The following is a 21,820-nucleotide window of genomic DNA, read 5'->3' on the forward strand; positions in this document are numbered from 1 at the left end:
TTTATGATTATGATAATAATATAATATGTTAACAAATACCAGTTTGCAACATCAAGCTGCATAACGGACTGTTTTAGTAGGCAACGGCTAAAATAAATAGAAGCGGCTGATACCGGAAGTCTCGCACATTCAGTTAAAAATAGCCGCTCCCGCTCTTTCTTTAAAAATAAGGTGGAGAAATAAATCCTGTGAGTGATGAGCGTATTGTGACACCTAGTGGTTAGATTGTGTATAGATTGCTATTTTTTCGTCTTTCTTTACCTAAACAAGCTGAAAGGTCATCCAAAGATAATGATACTTTCACCCTAACGGTCATTTTGATTGTAATTAGTCAAGCTAGATTTGTGAAGAATCTCGTGTAAGTTCTATTGTAATAAGTATGGTATTCTAAATAAATAAATAAAATTGTTGTCTATATCAGCCTTTGTGCCTTAGAATCCAAATCTGTACTGTTAGGCAGCCTCAAATGTCTGATGATCTGGGGTAAGTCTGTCTTAACCAAACTGTGCTGATCCTGCGTCGCTGCTTAGTTAATCACCAGGTAGCAGAAAGCTTTGGCACCGTGAAGGCGTTTGATCAAATCAGCTTTGGAATGCTGAATAGGACTAAAATCGGGGCCAGAATGTTTTGATCGGCCTTTGCCCCACGACTCATCTCTTCTTACCCCACTGTCCGTTAATCAGGCCCACGTCTCCGGCGTTAATCTCCGCCCCCTCCCATGTACCTAATTAGATTAAGGGGATCAACACACCAAGCACTGCTCCACAGCTTAATGGGGTTGAGGGGACAGGCCTTTGATTAGAATGAGAAAATGAATAGAAGTCAGTAAGGCACGCATGCTGGCCTTCACCAGAGATGGTGTGTTGAGATGGGAGTCAAAATGCTTGAGCATTTGCACTGTGAACTTTATTGCCATTCTGGTGAAATCGCATCATGATAGCAATGAAGTCATTTAATTTAACAAAAATTATATGAAAAATAGCCAACAGCAATGAAAACAGATTCACTCAAAACTTTGTGTAAGTTTGTGTATAAAAGAGAGAGAGAGAGAGAGAGAGAGAGAGTGCAAATTGCAACCTGTTCAACAGCTTGTATCTTATAAACATAAGGCACGCATATGCAAGAGAATTAACGTCCTAAAGCTGTCAAAGGCAAGAGGATTTAATGCCGAGGACCATTCATGGGAATTAAGCAAATTAATGCAAAGAAAAGAAAGATTTGGTTAAGAAAATTTAATTAGATGGCTTTGTAACAGTGTTAATTGCTTAAAAACCTTGTTTCTAGTTCCCACTCCTCTCTCCCATAATTGTGGATGTCTCAGTTATCTTTCTATGAAAAATGAGAATATTTAGTTAATTATAAATATTTTTTTCTTCAAAAAAATTATGCATGTTGTATTTTTGTAGGCTGACAAAAATACACATTTAATTGATCAATTATTTAAATGTATGTATAATTAACTTTTCACATATAACATTTAAATAAATAAATATTTAAATAACATTAATAATATATGATAAATAAAATAAAACATTTAAATACATTTTTATAAGCAATCAAAAGCATATATATATATATATATATATATATATATATATATATGCAATGGTTTTGACTTTTTAATTTATTAGTGATATCCCAATTAAATATATAATTAGGAGTCTATATAGTATGTGACTATCATTAAGACCTCTCTGAATACAAAAAGTGTCAAAAAGTATGTTAGCACAGTTTTATTTCACAGCATAGCGACGTCTTTACAGCAATAAATGTGCATTTTGACTTCAAAAAATGTATAAATAGGGTCACTAATTTAAGGTAATTTCAGGTGGGTCAGGGTTACATGGATGACTGTGTACATGGTGTCTTTAGTTTATCCTTTCGAAAGTGAAGTGGCTCAGGACTCCTGTCTTTCTGAAGCTGGTAGGAATCAGAGCTATTAAAGGCGTCAGAGAGGATGTAAGCCGAAATCATAATTTAGCCACTAATTATTCTGTCCAGATGTCCCACATTAGCTCATGACCCTCTTGTTCTGCTCACGGTAATACAGTTTTGAGGCTTCATCTCTCCCCACACTCGACTAACTCATCCCTCCCTCCCTCCCTCCCTATTCTCCAGCAGCAGTGTAGGTCCTCACCCGAGGAACGCTTACCAGATTATGCTGTGTGATAAGCTTCCTATTTTTCGAAACTGCATGGCGATTTATGGGATTATCTGGGTACTTATCCCGGAGTCGGCTTTGGGCAGCCTGCCGAAATCTCTTAGGACTAAAGATTTGGCTTCTGAGCTCTTCTGTCTAATTATTATCTGGAGTGGCCACGGCCATGAGGAATGTGTTCACTTTTTTACACCATGCGTAATGTGCTCCCAAAGTGATGCTCGCACACTAACACACATGGTGAGAAATTAAATGGTATTATTGTATTACTGGTCTTAATCATTTGTTATGTTGCACTCTAAGGTTTTTAACCTAATTTCACAGTTTGCCTATATCTGTTTAAGCGCAAAGGATTTTGTACTATTCTTATAGACCTTATTAGTTCTATCTTTAATTGCACAATGCAGTTATATTTATTTTATTTTCCTGAATATTTGGTTTATATATTCTGGGTTCAGTAATGTTGGTTACCACAAACATGTATTTCCACTTTTTGTAAAAAAAAAAAAAAAAGGGGGGGTTACAGTAAGGCACTTATAATGGAAATGAATGGGCCCATTTTGTAAACTTTAAAATACTCACTGTTTCAATAGTTTAGCTACACAACGTAATCAGTATGAACGTCAGCATGTTTTAGTGTGAAAAGAATCACCTACTAACCTTTTCTGTGTAAAGTTATTTCCAATTTTACTACACAATACCATAAACCCTAAAACAGAACAATTCATTTTAAGTGCTTTTTTATTATAAGATTCACATTTCTGTTTTTAAAGGGTTAGTTCACCCAAAAATGAAAATTATGTCATTTATTACTCACCCTTATGTCGTTCCACACCCGTAAGACCTTCATTCATCTTCAGAACACAAATTAAGATATTTTTGACGAAATCCGATGGCTCAGTGAGGCCTGCATTGCCTGCATTGCCAGCAATGTCACCGAACCTCTCAACATCCAAAGGTACTCAAAACATATTTAAAACAGTTCATGTGAGTACAGTGGTTCTACCTTAATATTATAAAGCGACAAGAATACTTTTTGTGTGCCAAAAAAAAAAAAAAAACCTCTTAACGATTAAAGATCAACAATATCTAGTGATGGCCGATTTCAAAACACTGCTTTGAAGCTTTACAAATCTTTTGTTTTGAATCAGTGGTTCGGATCGTGTATCAAACTGCCAAATTGCTGAAATCACATGACTTTGGCGCATCATTTAGATCTTTGTGGTAATCAACATTATGCCACAAATGCTGGCAACTGAATTTAACTTGTAGAGACTCCTATAATGAGAATGCAATGAATGAGAAAATGCAATGTTTTTCATCTAACTTTATTTGTTTTCATTTTACAAATAAATGTGTACATATACAAGATGGCTTACAAAATATGTACAATGTACTTTTCAACACTTTTGCATGCAGACATTATTTCAGCAGGGTAGATCCAGTTAAATCAGTCCATGAAGGGATGGTGTGTGATGTGCCTGAAGTGCAGCCCAGCTCCAATAGACTCTGGGCGAGAAGCTCATCATTAACGGATGGGTTGGTGGACAACACCAACACGGTGTCCGTTTTAGGCGGCCAAGGGTTTGGTAATGCGCAGGCAGCGTGAAGGGCAGCTGCCCCGTTACTCTACGGATCCTTCTCCGGGCTCGTCGCCGGTGGTAGTCCCCATTAGAGAAGTCTTGAAAGTTGGCTGGATGAATAGCCCAGAAATGGCCCTTGCCATTGTCACTGCGGCCGGCTTTGATGAAGCACTCGTTCAAAGAGAGATTGTGTCTGACACTGTTTCTCCAGTTCTTGTCCTGTTTAAAGAGTAGAGAATGTAAATTATGGCTCATATGAAAGTCAAAGATGACCTCTAATAATGAATCTGAGTCAGATATGAAAGGTCTATAAACAGAATGGTCAGTGTATAAATTATTATTAAGAAATTGCGGAGGAATAGTAATATATATATAATATATATATATATATATTCTGATAATTGCCCATCACTGAGAACAATATCATGCAAATTTGACCAAAATTGCATGTCATGAAAATTCACTTGGAGTCGAATCCTTTGGTCTTACTGATAAAAATCTGAATGCAAGACTTTGTCAGATCATAGGATTCAAAATGTAACTGTAAAATCCTTTGGTTTTACAGATAAAGATCCAAATATGACTTGTTAGATTGTCAATTCAGATCCCAGTTCATAATATTTTGTTCTGGTTTGTGTTTCCTTTTCTTTCTTTGTGCAGTAGGTCTTTTGAAGCAGACGCAGTTTGTGATCAACATGATTGCGGTTTGTAGACTTCCTGAGCACTTCAAACAATGATTAGAACAATTGTTTGGTAACGATTACAAATGTGAAGTGCTGTAAGAAGTCTCAAGGATGCAGTATGTTAATAAGATGTATCATCTTTGACTTTTCAAGAGATTTGTAAAATCAGATTGTCTAACCACATTTGCAGACAAACTCTTTGAGGAAGTTTCATGAAGGTACAATACCTTGCTTTTGAAGTAAGGATAGTGATCCATGATCCACTGGTAAATATCACATAGCAGGAGTTTCTTTTCTTCTGAATCCAAGATGGCCATGGAAATGAGGGCAATGTAAGACTGCGCTGGCTTCTCATCCGTTCCTTCACTCTTCAGATTCGTCTTCTCATGTTCCTCTTCACATTCGTTATCTTCGTTTTCCTGGTCCTCAGATTTTTCACTATCCTGTTCTGAGAGAGTTTTTTGCTCGGTTTCGTTGACTGTGGTTTGAAGACATTCAGATGGAGGGACATTGTGCTCTAGTTCTGCTCTCTCAGTGTTGCGTCCCTTATTGTACAATAGGTAGTCAATGGTGAACTGAAGTCCCAGTTGTTCTCGATTGCTGCGGCATGTGTTGTCCTCCATTTCTGTATTGTTAGGATCTGTTGAAAATTCAATTTTTGGATCCCACTAACATTTTATCCTGGTTCCTGGTTTTCCTTGTGCGTTCTGTCTTTTCAAGAAGTGCTGTTAAAGATTAGTCCAACAAACAATTAATTCGGCAACAGATGTGACGTCAGTCTCTGAGGCATGCGTAAATCGAGTAAACAGGTAAATGCGTTCGTTAAGTTGTGTGTTTGTTCGTTTAGCCACCTGTTCAGACCGAACAACAACACCAGTTACGAGTCTTCCAAGAAATCCTCCTTCTAGATAGACTTCTCTCACAATGACCAGAGAGTCAACGCCACTTAATTTAAATGCTACGCATATTTAACCACGCAATTAGAAGCAAAGTGGGGTACAAGAGAGTTAGAGGCAGGGGGTCTAATTGAGGGGGATTATTTTTATTAACCCAAGCAAATCTTTGTAATTACGAGAGATTACACAGATTAATGTACACAAGTTGTCTCGGGTGGTGGCTGCAGTGATACAACGTGACCTCTGGGTGTACTTATCCTGTTTGGGTCAAGTCTTTGGGACTAAAACAAAAGCATTCTGTATTTTAGATTACTGTAACTTAGAATTTTTAAAAATACAGTTTTAAAAATTAGCTTTCATGCACTAATGTCAAAATGAACGTTAAAAATTGTAGTATCCTTATTTATGTTTTATGTTTTGTTGTTGTTGTTGTGTACAATCTTTGAAGTAATATATATGCAGTTTAAGGGTGTAGATACTGTGGAGTAAGAAACATTTGATGCAACCTTTCAATTTAATTCCAAACATTAAAGTCCCATTTTTAGAGAGTATTTCTAATTAAATTTCACATTCACATTTATGCTTGCAGACACTTTTATCTAAAGTGACTTACAATGCACTAAAATACATTTTTTCCTTTTTTTTCTTATCAGTGCATGCTTACCCTGGGAATCGAGCCCATGGCCTTGCGGTTGCTGGCTCAAGGGGTGTCCAAACACGGTCCTGGAGAGTCACTGTCCTGCAGAGTTTAACTCCAACTTCGCTCAACACACCTGCCTGGAAATTTCTAGTATGCCTAGTAAGACCTTGATTAGCTGGTTCAGCTGTTTAATTGGGGTTGGAGCTAAACTTTGCAGGACAGAGGCCTTCCAGGAGTAGGATTGCACACTGTTTTATACTGTATGAGTTATTGGAATGCTTAAAATGACATTGTGTCATAATTGATCCCCACCTCCACCCCCCATTTGTCATTGGTATTTTATTTAGGACTGTTGAAAAAAAAGAAAAAAAAAAGATTAATACTAATACTAATACTTTTCTTAAAAAAATTAATTCAGAAAATTAAATTAAAATTGATTTTAAAATGGATAAAAAAAAAAATCCTTTAAAATAAGTCTGGTGTCAGCATAAAATAAATTAAAAATATAATATAATGTAAACAAGTGTCTACTAAATAAATATAATATAATAAATTAAACATATTAAAGTATATTATAAAGTACCTACTGAATGAATAAATGTAAATATTATGTTTAAAATAAAATACATTGTGTCAGGTTAAGTCAGCTTTTATTGTCATTCAACCAAGTGTGGCTCTTATAGGCCCTGGTGCTAATTTGACAAACTATTTTGAGATTTAAGACTCACAGTCCACACAAGACATTGCATAACAGTGTAGCACATAAGAGAAGTGAGATGGGATTGTGAAGTATCTCATTATTGGTTTCAGTTTACAAATAAATAAAATACTATCTTTATTTTTTCCCTTTTGCTCTGGCATTTATTTTTATTTCTTTTATTTTATTTTATTTATTAAGTGTCAACATCTGCGTCAAGATTTTTATTTTGCATAATAAAACTTGTCCAATAAAAACTCCTGTTGTAATTTTGCCTGGTCATTTTATCAGAGGTCTTATGTGAACAAACATGTTGTATTGGTTTCAGATTATCCAAATGAGTGCCCTAAAAGACTTTGTCAATTAGTTCATTATAGGTGTTATGACGGTAGTGATTGGATTACATGTGAAACTGTGTTCCTGTTAAAGCCACTGTTAGTGTGGTTGTTTGTCTGTTGTTGACCTGACACTGGAGTGGCCAATGATATTACTGGAACGTGAGTGTCTTCACTCAAAAGGTAGGAGAGTTGGAGCATTTGGACATGTGGGCTACAGCAGATCACTGACTCATGTGCATATTTGACTTAAAATAACTGCGCAGCGCACGCATGCACACACACACACACACACACACACACACACACAGGTTTGTTTTGCTACCAAAGTGAGGACATTCCATAGGCGTAATGGTTTTTATACTGTACAAACTGTACATTCTATCCCCCTACACTACCCCTACCCCTAAACCTACCCATCGCAGAAAACATTCTGCATTTTTACATTTTTAATAAAACATTGTTAATATGTTTTTAAAGCTATTTTAAATATAATGACTCACGAAATGTCCTCATATTTCATGTTTGTCATAATACCAGTGTAATACCCGTCATTATACAAATTTGTGTCCTCATAAATCACAAAAACGTGCGCGCACTCTCTCTCTCTCTCTCTCTCTCTCTCTCTCTCTCTCTCTGTCTCTCTCTCTCTCGCTCTCTCTTTTATAATACACATACAGATAAAGGATTCAAAGAGCTGCTCTAAATGATTAGTCTTTTCTATGCCTTTAATATGTAACAATTCCAACCCACAAAGACAATTCTGTTGAATGTCAAGGTTCTTCTAGAAAATAAGTTGAAATTTTCTATTCACATGCAACTATATAACAGAACAGTTATCATAATTATATTAAAATTAGTTATATTGAAAATAATATAATTACCGATTGCTACCTTGTACCACAAAAAGAAACACTGCACTGTAGCTTTAACAGATCTTCACCCTTTAATATTCCCCGAAAGAACATTCTGAAGTTGTTCTCATGGGAAGTGAGTTAACATGGATTTTGTGGGAGAACAGGTGGAATAGAATCACTGTCAGCTTTGCAGATCAATGTCTTAAATAACCCTGGGGTGACTTTTGCAACTGGTTCATTAATTGAGCCAAACCTGATTTTATTTCATCTGTATTGCTGGTTTGTGGTTGAACAAATTGACTGTGATTGTCATCCTAAATTAGTAAATCTGTAAATTTACTTTGCTTGTTGTTTGGATTTATTTATTTATATTATTTCACATAAGTTCTTGCATCTCAAATAGAGGCAAATCATTGTTAGACAGCAGCGCCATCCTCCGTTAGGACAGAGGATTACCATACGGTTTCCTTAAAGATAGAATTCATTTCAAACAAAAATAATTAAACTTCCGTCATCTTTTACACATCTTTATGTTGTTTAAAACCCGACTTTTATCTTCTGTGAAACACAAAAGGAGTTAAAGACAGCCTCAGTCACCATTCATTTTCATGATATGTTTTCAGTACAATGAAAGTGAAAGGTTAACGAGGCTGTAATTCTGCCTAATATCTTTATTTGTGTTCCAAATAATGTGGGTTTGAAGTATCATTAAGGTGAATAAGTAAGGCTGAACTTTCCCCCTTTTTTCAAAATAGTATGATATTCTTGTATGACTTGAGGACAGGTATTCTTGTTCTAATAATAATCTAATAATTTTTTTAACGTGTGTAAAAAACAATGTAGGCATACCTGTTTTTTCTAGTTCTGCCTTTCACACATGATTTTTTTTACCTCAGCAAATTGTTCTCAAACATTCTCTGCGTCCCCTCCCCCACCACATACAATAAAGAGAAACACGGGATGGAGTTTGCTGAGGATTGTGGATTCAGTCTCGTGTGGATTTTCCAGACAAATCTACCCAATTGTCCTCACTGAGCACGTATGCTTGTTGTATTATATTTAACAATGCACTGTAAACGCGATGCGCGTCTGGATATATTTATGAGTAGTTTTGGTGTGCTTCTATGGTCATTTTAGGGCTGAAATTACACAAAGCATTTAGTCCTCAATGTCATGGCTTTTTACAACTCATGAAATGGATTTTTCCATGCGGAATGGATCGGATGGAGCCATGCGCTCCTCTTCCACTTGTCGCGGGAAACCCACCTCTCACATCACATCTGAATGCAAAATGCAATGTGCTTTCGCTCTCACACCAGACTATTAAAGTGGGCAAATCAGACAGTGAAGTTCATGCGACGGTGGGTAGGTTTACAAGCACCAGAGGCCTATCAGAAAGGGTAGACCTTGCTTCAAGTTTTCTTTTTTTGACTGCACTGTCCCTTTTAAAGCTCACCGTCACGCCTCTTCGCAAACGACCCCGCCTACTTATGGACAGTCCGCCGTGCTGATTGGACACCGGCGGCGGTCATCGAACGCCTTCTCAGCTTCTCATTGGCTAGCCGCTGCCTTTCGCTTCAGGCTCTCGCGGGGCTGCTGTGCGAAGATGGCGGCCGAACTGGTAGAAGCGATGGTGAGTAGATGAGATTTTTAAAAATAGTGAAAGTAAAAGGAGCCATGCGAGTCAGAGGCGGTGCCTATTTAAACAACTTGAGTTTAATTCCATACCATGGTATTTTGTGCTTAAACAGGACAAGTGGCAGTCTGTAAAGTGCGTTGGCAATTTGTATATGTGTGTATGTGAATGGTTGTGTCTCAAAACCCAGTACGCTGTCTATGTAGCCGGCATATTTGGCGCGTTCTAACGTTCGATTCGAGTTTTTGAACGTTATGAATGTTCACTTTATATCCAAAAAGCAATCTGGGCAGACAGTTTACCAGGCTTTGAGACACAGCTAGGGTTCCTGTGCGCGCGCAGGCACGGGTGCGCGTGCGCGCTGCCTGTGGAAATGAATGATTAGTCTGCACAATGCAAAACAACAAAACAGTCTCTACCTTTTCATAGATCAAATAATACGGGCATTTCTCCATGTAGTTGTAAAATACAACAAAATTGGACATTAGTTTGCAACTACTTTGCAGTAGTGAATGTTAACGTATAGGTAAATAGTCACATGCACAATTGATGCATGTGGGTTGCTTGACAAGATGTATCATTTTCATTTGTGCAGCATCACTTTACTACTGAATATCAGCAGATATTCGCATCCGTGCTGATATTCATTACTATAGGATGAATACAAATATGCTTTGATTTCTTTGGGGAACCTCGTTGTTTTACCTGTTTTGCAGACCTGAGTTCTGTGTAATGTTTACATGGAGAGTGTCATCGGCCTGCATGGGTTCAATCATGGTAAACAAGGCCTTTTAGAAGCTTAAGGAATGTCTTCACAATGAATTGAAGTCAAAATAATGTTAATGTTCTATAAACAACTTTATAAAAAGTAATATAAAGTTTTAGCAAATATGGAATTTTAGTAGATGCTTTAATCTAAAGCAACTTTACATGCACACACTATAGGGAAAATATCCCTGGAATGACCTTAGGACTGTTCACAACAAAAAGTAATATTTGGTGTGGAAATCCAGTGTGATGAACGGTTGTTAACGCGCCTGTTCAGACCGCCATTCACATGCCATCAATGCAACGCATTGTTTTTTTAAAAACAAATTTTTATTATTTTTTTTTTTACAGAGAGGTGTTCTAAACTCTTTTCTGTCACACTGTGAAGAAAACTGGCCAACAAATTAATTTGCTCAGCGCTCCTTAGTGTGCCGGGGTGACCGCTGTATTTCTGCTTTTCTAAAGCCACCTAGTGTCAGAGAGTGAATGTGCATGCTCATTCAGCCCGTCTGCCGTATTTTTTGCGCATTGGTTTGCACAGACAAATCACATGCAAAAATCAGACTGAATATTCATACTGATTCTGAACATTCAAGCTTGGTGTGAGACAAGCCTTTATTCATGGACATGGTTCTTGAATTGTTCCCTTTTGGGAATCAAACCCATAACTTTTAGGTTAACAACCCAGATATTGATCTCTGTCGCACCACCTCACTAACAACAGTGTTTTTGATCCTTTTTCATTAACGCATTTCTCATTCTCACCAGAACATGGTGAAGAGTTTCCGGGTGTCTGATCTGCAGACACTGCTGGCCTCCATGGGCCGCAGTAAAAGCGGGTTGAAGCAGGATTTAGTGGGAAGAGCTCTTCGGCTCGTGCAGACCGAGTACAGTCCAGAGCTGCTAAAGAACGTCCGACAGCTCTACGAGACGCGCTTCCCCAAAGCCTCGGCCTGGCTGGCTGCCCGGCGCCCGGAGACTGTACCCGTAACCTACCCTGCCCTCAACTCCTCGCCCAGAGGCACGGCGCAGGGAACAGACTACCTCAACGGCATTCCCAAACCAGTGCCGCCTCCTGCGGCTGAAGTTAAACTGGTGCCCCTGCCGTTCTACCACAACCTAGAAACGCTGCTGCCACCTACAGAACTAAGTGAGTCCCATTATCATTAATAAATAATAGGCCAATTATAAGAGGTGTGCCTAAGCTGATGATGAAGTCAGCCAGCAAGATAATTCTGTTTTTGCCATTATCACTCTTTGCAGTCGCTCAGAACAGTGAGAAGCTGCAAGAGAGTCAATGTGTTTTTGAATTAACACCAAGCCAAGTGGAACAGATCCGGAACTCCAGGTAAGAAGTGCAGTCAAACTGGTGGCTTTATTTATTTATTTAAAAAAACAAAAAAAACAAAAAAAAAAACAACTGGTGGCTTTATTTAGCAATCAGGCGATGACCAATAACAATTCTGATATTTAGGAAATTAGGGTATATTCTTAATGGAATCTACTGATAGAAAATGAGCAGGCCTGTGTGGATTATGAGTGTGCAGAGCAGATTTTCACAGATGCCTAACGTTCACAAGATATCCTCCCACATGTTTATTTACAATTATTCATTATTCAACAATAAGGATTAATAGATAAAAATTCATCTAGTCATCATAAATTCATCAGATACAAACACAATACTTTCTGGTACTCATAAGAGTTTTTTTTTTTTTTTTTTTATTACAATGTTTAAACACACTAGATATAATTCCACTGATTTTCCCCCCCAAAAATGATAAAAAAGCGATGAGCTAAACTGTGGAAATAAAATGATTTACTATATAATATTATACATTCATATTATTCAGTAGCCATTACTATCATACATTAGTGACACGTGAAGGCCACCCACAAATTGTCCTCTGAACATTTACAACATTTACATTTACATTTACAACATTTACATTTTACATACATCCATCCAAGTTAGTGCACACACATTAGGAGTAGTGAACACACACAGACACACACACTGCAAACCATGCCTTGCTCAAGCAATAACATTATCATTTTTTAATGTTGATAATCTCAAAATGACCAGACATCAGCCAATGAGTCTGTATGTCTGATGTATTTTTTTTTTTGTTTAATCCAAATACAAAAGAATATTAAATATTTTTAATTGTATTTACTCATAACATTTTTTTTGTGCCTGCACATGCACAGTGAACTTCGCCCAGGGATGAAATCGGTTCAGGTGGTTCTCAGGTACGTCATTCAGCTAAATCCTGTTGGTAGATTTGGTTGTCAGAGAGGCATTTTCTGCATGCTCACTTGCCCTTTTCTTCTCCTAGAATCTGCTACACAGACTCTATTGGTGTTCAGGAGGATCAGTATCCTCCCAATATTGCTGTGAAAGTGAATCAGTCCTACTGTCATGTACCGGTAAGTGTTGTGAATTTCACTAGGCTGAAAGAACAGGAAGGATGATCGTAAATCTAAACCACTTTATATAAATAACTTTTTTGTGTGTTGTTGTTTCTTAGAACATTGTATATCTTGTGTTGCTGTAAACTTCATTTTATTTCTTTTTGTTTAGGGTTACTATCCCTCCAATAAACCGGGTGTTGAGCCGCGTCGGCCCTGTCGACCCGTCAACATCACGCCCTGGTTACACCTCTCCACAGTCACCAACAGAGTCACCATCACATGGGGCAACTTTGGAAAGGTACGGAGACTTCATAGAAAGAGCTGCTCCATATTTGTAAATGAACATATTAGATGAAGGATACTTGGTTTAGGCACAGCTGAATGTGTTGTTGATAACCGCTATGTTTTGGATGCAGCGGTACTCTGTGGCAGTGTATCTGGTGAGGGTGTTCACATCTGGAGAGCTCTTCAACCAGCTCAAGCATTGCTCAGTTGAGAGTCCCGATCGTTGTCGCGAACGCAGTAAGTTTCCTTGACCAAACATATTGCATCATGATCAGAGGTTACACTTGAAAGCCTGACATGAAATAATAGTTTTAAAAAAACAGATACTCGTATGAACGCAGTTTTTTTTTTTTTTTTTTTTTTTTTTTTTTTAAATTGTATTTACCTTTGAAAACAAACCTGGTATTTACCTTTGAAAACAAACCTGGAAAGAGACTTGAGAAAAACGACAGATTCTTCGTACATTCCAGTGAATTATTAATGGGATAAATAATCATTAATTAAATCGGGAGAACAGACCACACGTGCAGTATATGTTGTCCTTTTCCATAATATTACAGTGGAACGCATAGGGAAAAAATAAATAATCATGAGGCTTATGCAGCAACTGAAAAGAGCTTTTGCCATAGATTTTCTTGTTATATCATGTCACGTTAAAAGGGACGTATAATGAAATCCTGACTTTTTCTGTGTTTAAGTGCTATAATCGGGTCTCCCGTACAAGAAAAGTGAAAGTGAAAAAAGACAACCCAGTAATTTTGTTTTGGCAAGCCTTTCTCTGCAAGCATGTGGGGAAAAAACAAAAAAAAAACAAAAAATGCTCAGAGCTGCTCAGATTTTTCTCCCCTTGTGACATAGAAAGGAGATCTTATTTTATATATATATATATACATATACATTTCCACCCACGGCGCCGTCATTTTGTTTTCGCTTGCGAAAACGGTGTACCAGTTCTAAGGCCATGGCAAATGTTTGAGCAAAGCATGCTAACGGTTCTGTCGTGGGCTGCACAGCCTCCGGTTTGAACAGTGTAAGGCTGAATACCGTTACTGACAATCGTCATTTTGGCTGCGTGAGATTCTACAGCTTTGTTGTTGTTGAGCAACCGAAGCACGAGCTGTTTAAAGCTCTGTCCTCTTTTGGAAAGCGAGCAGAGAGCAGCAGCTCATTTGCATTTAAAGGAACACACACAAAAACGGCATGTTTTTACTCACCCAAATAGGGGCAAATTTGACAATCTATAATAAATGATTTGTGGGGTATTTTGAGCTGAAACTTTACAGACACATTCTGGGGACACCAGAGACTTATATTACATCTTGTGAAAAGGGGCATTGATACGTCCCCTTTAAAATACCAAGCGTTACGTTATTCTCATGATGTCTGAAAATAAAACATGAAGGAAAATTGACAGCTCATTCAGTCAAACTGACGGATAAGCTTTATTTGTAGGGCAAACTTATGATTTGAAATGATTCATTTCAGTCTTTTTGAATGGAAATTCCCCAAACCGGAAGTGCCACCCATAATTCAAAACACAATAGGCTCGTCAGGAATAAGGTGAATAACCTTTATTAGGAGCCAAGCACCGAAAGTGCAAAGGCACCTATTGTAATCGTTGGCATTCTTCTTCTTATTATTCTTTTTCCTGTTTCTTCCACTCTGGAAGTCTATGGCAGCCCATAGAACCGCTTGCGGGAAAGTTATGAAATTTGGCGCACAGATAGTGGACAGTCTGAGCTATTACCATAGCAAATTTGGAGTCTCAACTCCATCTCAAACTCAATCTCTATAGTGCCACCATCTGTCTAAAGTGTCACTTATGTTTATGCTAATAACTTTTGAACCTATGCTAATAAATTTTGAAGCTAAAAAAATATTTTTTTCCTCTGATTCCTTGGCTCAAGATGATTCGATTGCGCCCTATGACGTCATTTTCCATCATGAAAATTTTTCCGCCATTTTGAATTTTCCGAAAAACCTATTTTTTCGAACTCTTCCTAAGCTGTTGCTCCAATTTTCAAAAAAAATTTAACCAGATCAGAGTAATTTCGTCAAACAATTCTCGAATAACACGCAAACAAATTTTATGCAGCGTTTGTGAAAACAGACGTAAGTCAGTATCTCCGCAACGCTTTATCGTATTCAGACCAAACTTGATACATGTCATCATGAGACTGACATGCTGCGTTTCGGTGCAGCGCCACCTACTGGTCTGCAGATACGAAAATGGCTATTTTTTGCTTATAACTTCTGAATGGTTTGCCCAAAAGTAATATTGGTCTTGTTAGATTTGGGGCGGCATGCCGTGTCAAATAATATCCAATTTTCCCATACCGGTCATTTTGGGTGTCGCCATTTTGAATTTTTTAGTAAAATGCTGTGTTTTATAAATGCATCAGCGTATCATTACAAAACTCAGTATGGGTTATCAGAAAGATGCCCTGAAGGAGTGAGAAGTTTTATACCAACACCACCTAGTGGTTGTGGACTTATTTTTATGGGAGTCAGGGGTATGTGATTTATATATCTGCGATAATATTGTAATTGTTGTTTTAATGATATATATTAATATAATGTTAATAAATATTACATGAAGAGTGCAGTTTTTCTCCAGATACCAGCATATCAAATGTGATATTGATTTTATACAAGTTTAATAAACATATTTTAGACCCCATATTGCCTGTTTTTGCTCTATTTCGCCAACGAAACTAGTTCAAAACAAAGCCAAGTCACTGCTGTGAACTGACCACCACACAAAATATGAAGAACATCAAAAACTTTAGAAGTCAGCTGTCCACGACAGTCCTAAACCTGCCAAGGTACTAGCGCAATAACACACTCGGCAAAATATCGTCTAATTATTGCTATTGATAAAATCTCAGAAAATATCAAGATATATTTGTCAATATCGCACACCCCTAATATATACACTACTGTTCAAAAGTTTGGGATAATTAAAAAAAAAAAAAAAAATTAACTTTTATTCAGCGAGTGCATTAAAGTGACAGTAAAGACTTTTATAATGTTACAAAAGATTTCTATTTCAAATAAATGCTGTTCTTTTGAACTTTCTATTAATCAAATAAAAAAAAAAAAATAAAAACAATATATATATATATACACACACACACACACATACATACTTGGCATCAATATTTTATTGAAACATTTTGGTTTGTACACAGTTCAAGACAAGCTGCGCTTTGATCCTGAGAGTGAGATCGCCACTACAGGACTGCGAGTGTCCCTCATATGCCCTGTAAGTGTCCTGTTTGTCTTTTTTTAAAAAAAAAATTTTATGTGCACTTTAAGCTGTGGAACCAACGTAGCAATGTTAGTAGATCTAATAAGTGTCTTTTTAACACAGCTGGTGAAGATGAGACTTGGAGTGCCATGTCGAGTGCTCACCTGCGCCCACCTGCAGTGTTTCGATGCTGTCTTCTTCCTGCAAATGAATGAAAAGAAACCCACGTGGACCTGCCCTGTATGCGACAAACCTGCTCCATTTGAGCTTCTTACTATTGACGGGTAAGCACACTTACTCAAACTCCTCGCTTCTCGCTGTTCTGGCGGTAAAACTTACCTAATGTGACCCATTTCAGGTTGCTGTCCGAGATCCTTAAAGAGACGCCAGAGGATGTGGAGGAGATTGAGTATTTGACTGACGGCTCATGGAGGCCAATCAGAGACGACAAAGAGAAGGAAAGAGACCGGGAAAACAGTCGCTCGCCCGACTATCCAGTGGTAGATATATGTAAGAAGGTTTTCTGTCTTCTGAAATGGCATTTACATTGGACGGTTTTCTCAGAAATTAAGTCATAGTTAGGTACACTACTATAGTGGTCAATGGAAAATACAACAAATACAGTTTTTGTATTCCCATTTGCTCCAATAGCAAAATTAAAAATACATGATAGCATTTCTATGACTTTACAAAAAAGGAAGAAAATACAGAGAGATTGATTACTTTGGTCAGAAGACGCATGATTTGGCAAAGGCTGCGAATTAAAAATTTTTTATGAGCAACTTCTCAGTGAAGCAAGGCTCTGTGATCAGTAGTTAATGCTGCTCCATCTGAAAGCCAGAGGGCGCTCTCATGCAGAAACTCCAAATATGCCCCACAGAAGTATGATATAACGCACATCATTCCAGGAAATCCCAAAGGGCATTATCTATCACTGTAGCTGAATAAACAGAAGATTGAAACGCTTTGATTAAACATGACGAAAAAATGCACGACTACGACAATATATGGTTTATCTGAGTTCTTAAAGCCTTCTTGGGTATTTTCATGATAATAAAGTATATTTATAATGCGATGCTAATCGACATGGCCTTTATCACTGTATAGAATACTATGAAATATGTTGTGTGCCTTATTTTGTGCTTTCAGATGGAGCAGCATTTACTACTGATCAGAGCCGTGCTTCATTGACAAGCTGCGCATAAAAAAAATAATTGCAGCCTTTGCGATTTCATAATCGCACTAGCCAAATCGGTTTAAGCGTGATTTCATGTTAATTGTGATTTATCGTGCAGCCCTAATAGAATTTTAATTTTACGATGCAGTGCGTTCTGATTTCGATTCGATTCAACACAATGCGATTCAATACAATACGATGCACTGGAAAAAATATGCTATGCAATTCAATATGTAGGGTTCTATGAAATACTTTTTATTTTTTCTCAAATTCTATTTATTTATTTATTTATTTTTAAACCAAATTCTGTTTGTTTTAATTTTTCTGGATTCCATTTTAATGGTTTAATCAAAAACATGTTATTAATTGAATTAATAAAAAGCAACTTCATTAATTTGTTTACAATAATAGGGCCCTATGAATTTTTTTCTCCTAGAAATTCTGTGCTGTGTACGATTTGTCTTTTCTGGTAATCAAATGAAGGGATAAAACATTCATTTATTTTTAATCAAATTAAATTTAAATAAACCCTTTAATTTTTGGCAAACAAAGTGTTGCACAACAGGTTTGCAGTTAAAATTAAAACATGGATGAAAAATTGTGTGATTTATTCATTCAAAAATAAAGTCTTAATTATTATAATAATAATAATAATAATAATTAGTAGTAGTAGTAGTAGTATCAGTAGTATCACATAAAGACATGCATTATACCGTACAATAGTTGTATATAGTACTACAATAGTCCCGTGCACCCATGAACAGCCTTAACTAGTTTTCTGTAATTTTATGCCAAGAGAATATATCAAAGTATAGTGTTGTAAATGTATTTAAATTAAAAATAAAATATAAAAAACTTTGCTAGATTTATGATGTTTATAACTGTGGATGCATGTCATTACAGTCTGTGAAAAGGGTCCATACATTTAACTTGCATAATATGGTGCATTTTTGAGCAAAACAAAATATCTAACGGGACTTAACTCTTGTCTAAGGTGTTCCTGAGGCGAACGGCCACTCCCCAGCACATAGCGCCACAAGCCAGACTGGGAAGTCTGGATCGGGTGGCACGTCGGCAGGAACCGGTGGCACCGGTGGCGGGTCAGGAGGCGGAGCCGTGGTGGACCTGACTCTGGACGACTCGTCAGAGGAAGAAGGAGGGGGTGGGGCCGAGGACAGCGAGGACACGGATGACAGCCAGGACAGCCCCGCCCCCAAACGAGGCAGATACGATTATGACAAAGACCTGGTCACCGCATACTGAGACTAGCAGGACACTTAGACTTGTTGGGGGGGGTGTAGATGGGATCTGAGCCTTGGAAATTCAAGAAACGTGTCCCCGTATCTTCTCCCGAATGCATACACACTCATGCACGCACACAGACACGCAAACTCATGCGCTGCTGACTTCTGGAGCAATCGGGCGTCGCATTGACAAACTCGTAGATGCCCCGTAAAGCCATTCCCAGTCATTCACTGCATCTCAATACTGTATTCTCCCTTTAAAGACCATGGAAGAGTAACACCACCTTCAGTTCTTCTGTTGTCCTCGATTTCCTCTCCACTTTGTGTTCTGACAGGTTTATCCATCTTGGGAATTTAAGATCTTGCCAGTTTTAAGCCTTTAAAATATTATGAGAAAAGCCACCGTATCTCAAAAAAGTTCATTCCTTTGATCGAGATCATACAACCATTTACAATCTATTCAGAGGCTTTTTCTGTTAGTCCTCCACACAAGATGTTTATATTAGCTGTTCATTTCAGTGTGATTTGGAGACATTACTGAAGAATTTCCATCTCTCTCATTTTTGTTTTTAATTTGTCCACAGAAGTTGACAACCTACCTCAGTCTAACAGCGGGCTTGACCAGAGGGTTATTGAAAGGGTGTTTTTTTTTTTTTTTTTTTTTTTTTTTTTTTTTTGGTAGTTGTGTTTTGAATCCCTTTTGTTTTTCTTGTACAGCAACACTGGAGAGGCATCAAGCATTAATCATTATTTTGTGCTTGCCCATTTAGGCATCATATTAAAAATGATTCTGACTCTAGCAACGAGTTTCCGGTCAAGTCTGTCGGTCAACTAGTGTGAACTAACTGGATGTGGTGCGCAAATCGACACTTCATTCAGAGGGAATGATGCTTTGACATCAGCGGTCCTTTTGAGATGCCAGTCAGCTAGTAAATATTGTATGATATCTAATGTAATAATGACAATGTATTATTTCTGATCATTTAATAGAAAATTGCAGGTCTCAATGTCATTTTATTGCTTTCAGTTGTTTTGGTCCGTACAAGGCTGCTAAAGTTACGACTTGAGAAATTCTACATGGGAAAGGCAGACTGATAAATCAGGTTGAGGAGAGGACAATGAGTTGTTTTTATTTTCTTCTAGACATGACTGTAGTAAATACTAGGTTTATTTAGCAGGGGAGCTGATGTTATTGGCATAATACCTTAAATTTATTTTAAAACCTGATCTTTTCAGTTCGCTCCACTTTACAGTTTTCACTTTTTTTTTTTTTTCTTTTTTTTTTTTTTTCTCTTTTCATTTTAGACTAATGGCTGATTTGTTTGAGCCCATTGTATGGAGGTTGTTTGTGTTTATTTCAACCGGCTGAGGAGGTGTTAACATTTGCATAACATTTTGTGGACTTAGCGACAGGCGCGTTTCTTAAATATGTTCCTTAATTTGTTGTCAGAATGAGTATTTATTGATTTAACAGTTTTTGCCTCTTATTTGAATTGCGTTTGTTCTCTTTGTGCATTTGAGGCATTTCGCAGCAATTTCATGAGTTTCCAGCATGTTGCTTTGTGATGGTAGATAACGCTGTGTCCTCTCACGGCCTGCTGGTGTATGCGCAATATCAGCCATTTGCGACAGTCCCAACCTAGGGGCGCTTGGTCTGGACTATGCAGACTTGACCTAAACCTCGAAAGAAATAAAATCTGTGCTAAACGACCAAACACACATGGCACATCCAGGCGGCTGATCTGTTGAGGAGGACTCAGGGATGACGTGTTAGTTCTACTTGTCTTTACATTTTCTTCTCAGTCAAACTTGACTCTCGAACCAGGTTCCGGCATCGCGTACATTGCCTTCACCATCAGGTCATGTAAAGTAGTCAGATCTCTGATCTGGAAATTCAGATGTACTTTCATTGCATACAAAATACGAATATTGAAAAATAGCACTAGGACTTTTTTTCCCTTGTCCTCCAAGATTCCAGAGAAAATCAGTGCACTAAGCTCACTAGTGGTAATTTTAAAGGTTTTTGTTTCCAACTAATCCTGAATTCTGACTTGAATACTCAGTACTGTATCCTGTCTGTGCTTGGGAATGTCTCAGCAGAAAAATATCGCCATGAAGGGTCAAATTACTTTTAATTTTAGGTTCCTCTGAGTCAGCATGGTCTTCCATCTTCTTTATGATACTCCCAACTTTTTTTTTCCACTTTTCTTTAGATTTAAAAAAAAAAAAAAAAAATAGTCAGTGCTGCATTTGACAGTTTCACATATTAAAGACCTTAATGTAATATGTTCCCCTAAATTTGACCACACTTTTAAGGTAAGGAACCTCTTGAATAGACTTCCATTTTTAGATGCCTAGATCGATCTATTAGAAAAATGTGGATAAAATGTACATTTTCTTATATTTAAGAGATAAATGGATGGTGATTGACAACAAAATATATTTCCAGCTCAGAGGTGAGTACAGCCTCTGTGTAGTCAGGTGAGGTTGAAATGTTTTTTTTTTGTTTTTTTTTTTGTTTTTTGGGAATGGAGGCATCCCCTCTTGTTACAGTGCTTAAGACAGCATGGGCAGCAGCTTGCAGTTCTTGATGTAACTGTTTTGTTTGTGTCTTTTTATATGTTCATATTAAAAGCCAATAAAAAATAATAATATTTTATCAAGTTTTGAATTGCCTCCAGTTGCTCCAGTGGTCGGGCACAAGTACATTGTTATTGGCTACTCTAAACCCTTCGTGAGGAAAATGTAAATCAGTGATCTTCTCTACGATGTTCTCAACGTGGGATTTGACGAGCGAATCAGTTGTCCCTGTCTGAACTGAAATCAAACTGTAAAAGCTCTAACACCTGTCAATTATGTGTGCAATTAATTAAACTGATTTAAAATAAATCTAGATTTTGTCTTTCCAGTGATTTTAAATCTTGTATTTTACTCCATTGATTACTTAAAGAATATACTTAACTATTCATTGGAAGTACAATAATAGTTTCTTCCAGAATACCAGTCACTACAGTTTGTTTGATGACTTTGACACCGCATTAGTTTTTCAGAGGTATTTGCAAGACCAAATACTGAAAGATCGTAAAGAATTATTTTACTCTGCTTTTTCCATAGGTATGTTGTATGTATGCCGGGGTTTACAGACCGAGCTCAGCCTCAGACTGCAGAAAATTAATAAATATAATATTGAAATAAT

At 37.3% G+C, this 21,820-nt stretch overlaps 2 protein-coding genes across 2 annotated transcripts; one reads left to right on the forward strand and one right to left on the reverse strand.

The window, feature by feature from the left end:
• Positions 1-3,603: 3,603 nt before the first annotated feature.
• Positions 3,604-5,054, reverse strand: foxq2 (forkhead box Q2). The gene is made up of 2 exons (XM_051907669.1): positions 4,652-5,054; positions 3,604-3,960 (listed from the first exon to the last, which is right to left on the reverse strand). Exons 1-2 carry the CDS (start codon positions 5,045-5,047, stop codon positions 3,604-3,606), a joined length of 753 nt encoding a protein of 250 aa, XP_051763629.1. The 5' UTR covers positions 5,048-5,054.
• Positions 5,055-9,357: 4,303 nt separating this feature from the next.
• pias4a (protein inhibitor of activated STAT, 4a) lies at positions 9,358-21,513 on the forward strand. The gene is made up of 11 exons (XM_051907677.1): positions 9,358-9,482; positions 11,022-11,403; positions 11,517-11,601; positions 12,465-12,506; positions 12,593-12,683; positions 12,838-12,966; positions 13,085-13,190; positions 16,145-16,218; positions 16,327-16,487; positions 16,562-16,713; positions 18,375-21,513. Exons 1-11 carry the CDS (start codon positions 9,456-9,458, stop codon positions 18,641-18,643), a joined length of 1,518 nt encoding a protein of 505 aa, XP_051763637.1. The 5' UTR covers positions 9,358-9,455; the 3' UTR covers positions 18,644-21,513.
• Positions 21,514-21,820: the final 307 nt, after the last annotated feature.

The sequence above is a fragment of the Ctenopharyngodon idella genome, chromosome 10, assembly GCF_019924925.1.
Source record: "Ctenopharyngodon idella isolate HZGC_01 chromosome 10, HZGC01, whole genome shotgun sequence".
Taxonomy (NCBI): Eukaryota; Metazoa; Chordata; class Actinopteri; order Cypriniformes; family Xenocyprididae; genus Ctenopharyngodon; species Ctenopharyngodon idella.

What these genes read in the sequence shown, in the direction of transcription:
- pias4a (XM_051907677.1), top strand. Translation starts at nt 9,456, where the DNA reads ATGGCGGCCGAACTGGTAGAAGCGATG. An exon ending in AGTCCTACTGTCATGTACCG is followed by an intron (nt 12,684 to 12,837) that starts GTAAGTGTTGTG and finishes CTTTTTGTTTAG; the next exon opens with GGTTACTATCCCTCCAATAA. An exon ending in GAGCTTCTTACTATTGACGG is followed by an intron (nt 16,488 to 16,561) that starts GTAAGCACACTT and finishes GACCCATTTCAG; the next exon opens with GTTGCTGTCCGAGATCCTTA.
- foxq2 (XM_051907669.1), bottom strand. Translation starts at nt 5,047, where the DNA reads ATGGAGGACAACACATGCCGCAGCAATCGAGAACAACTGGGACTTCAG. An exon ending in ATCCTTACTTCAAAAGCAAG is followed by an intron (nt 3,961 to 4,651) that starts GTATTGTACCTT and finishes CTCTTTAAACAG; the next exon opens with GACAAGAACTGGAGAAACAG.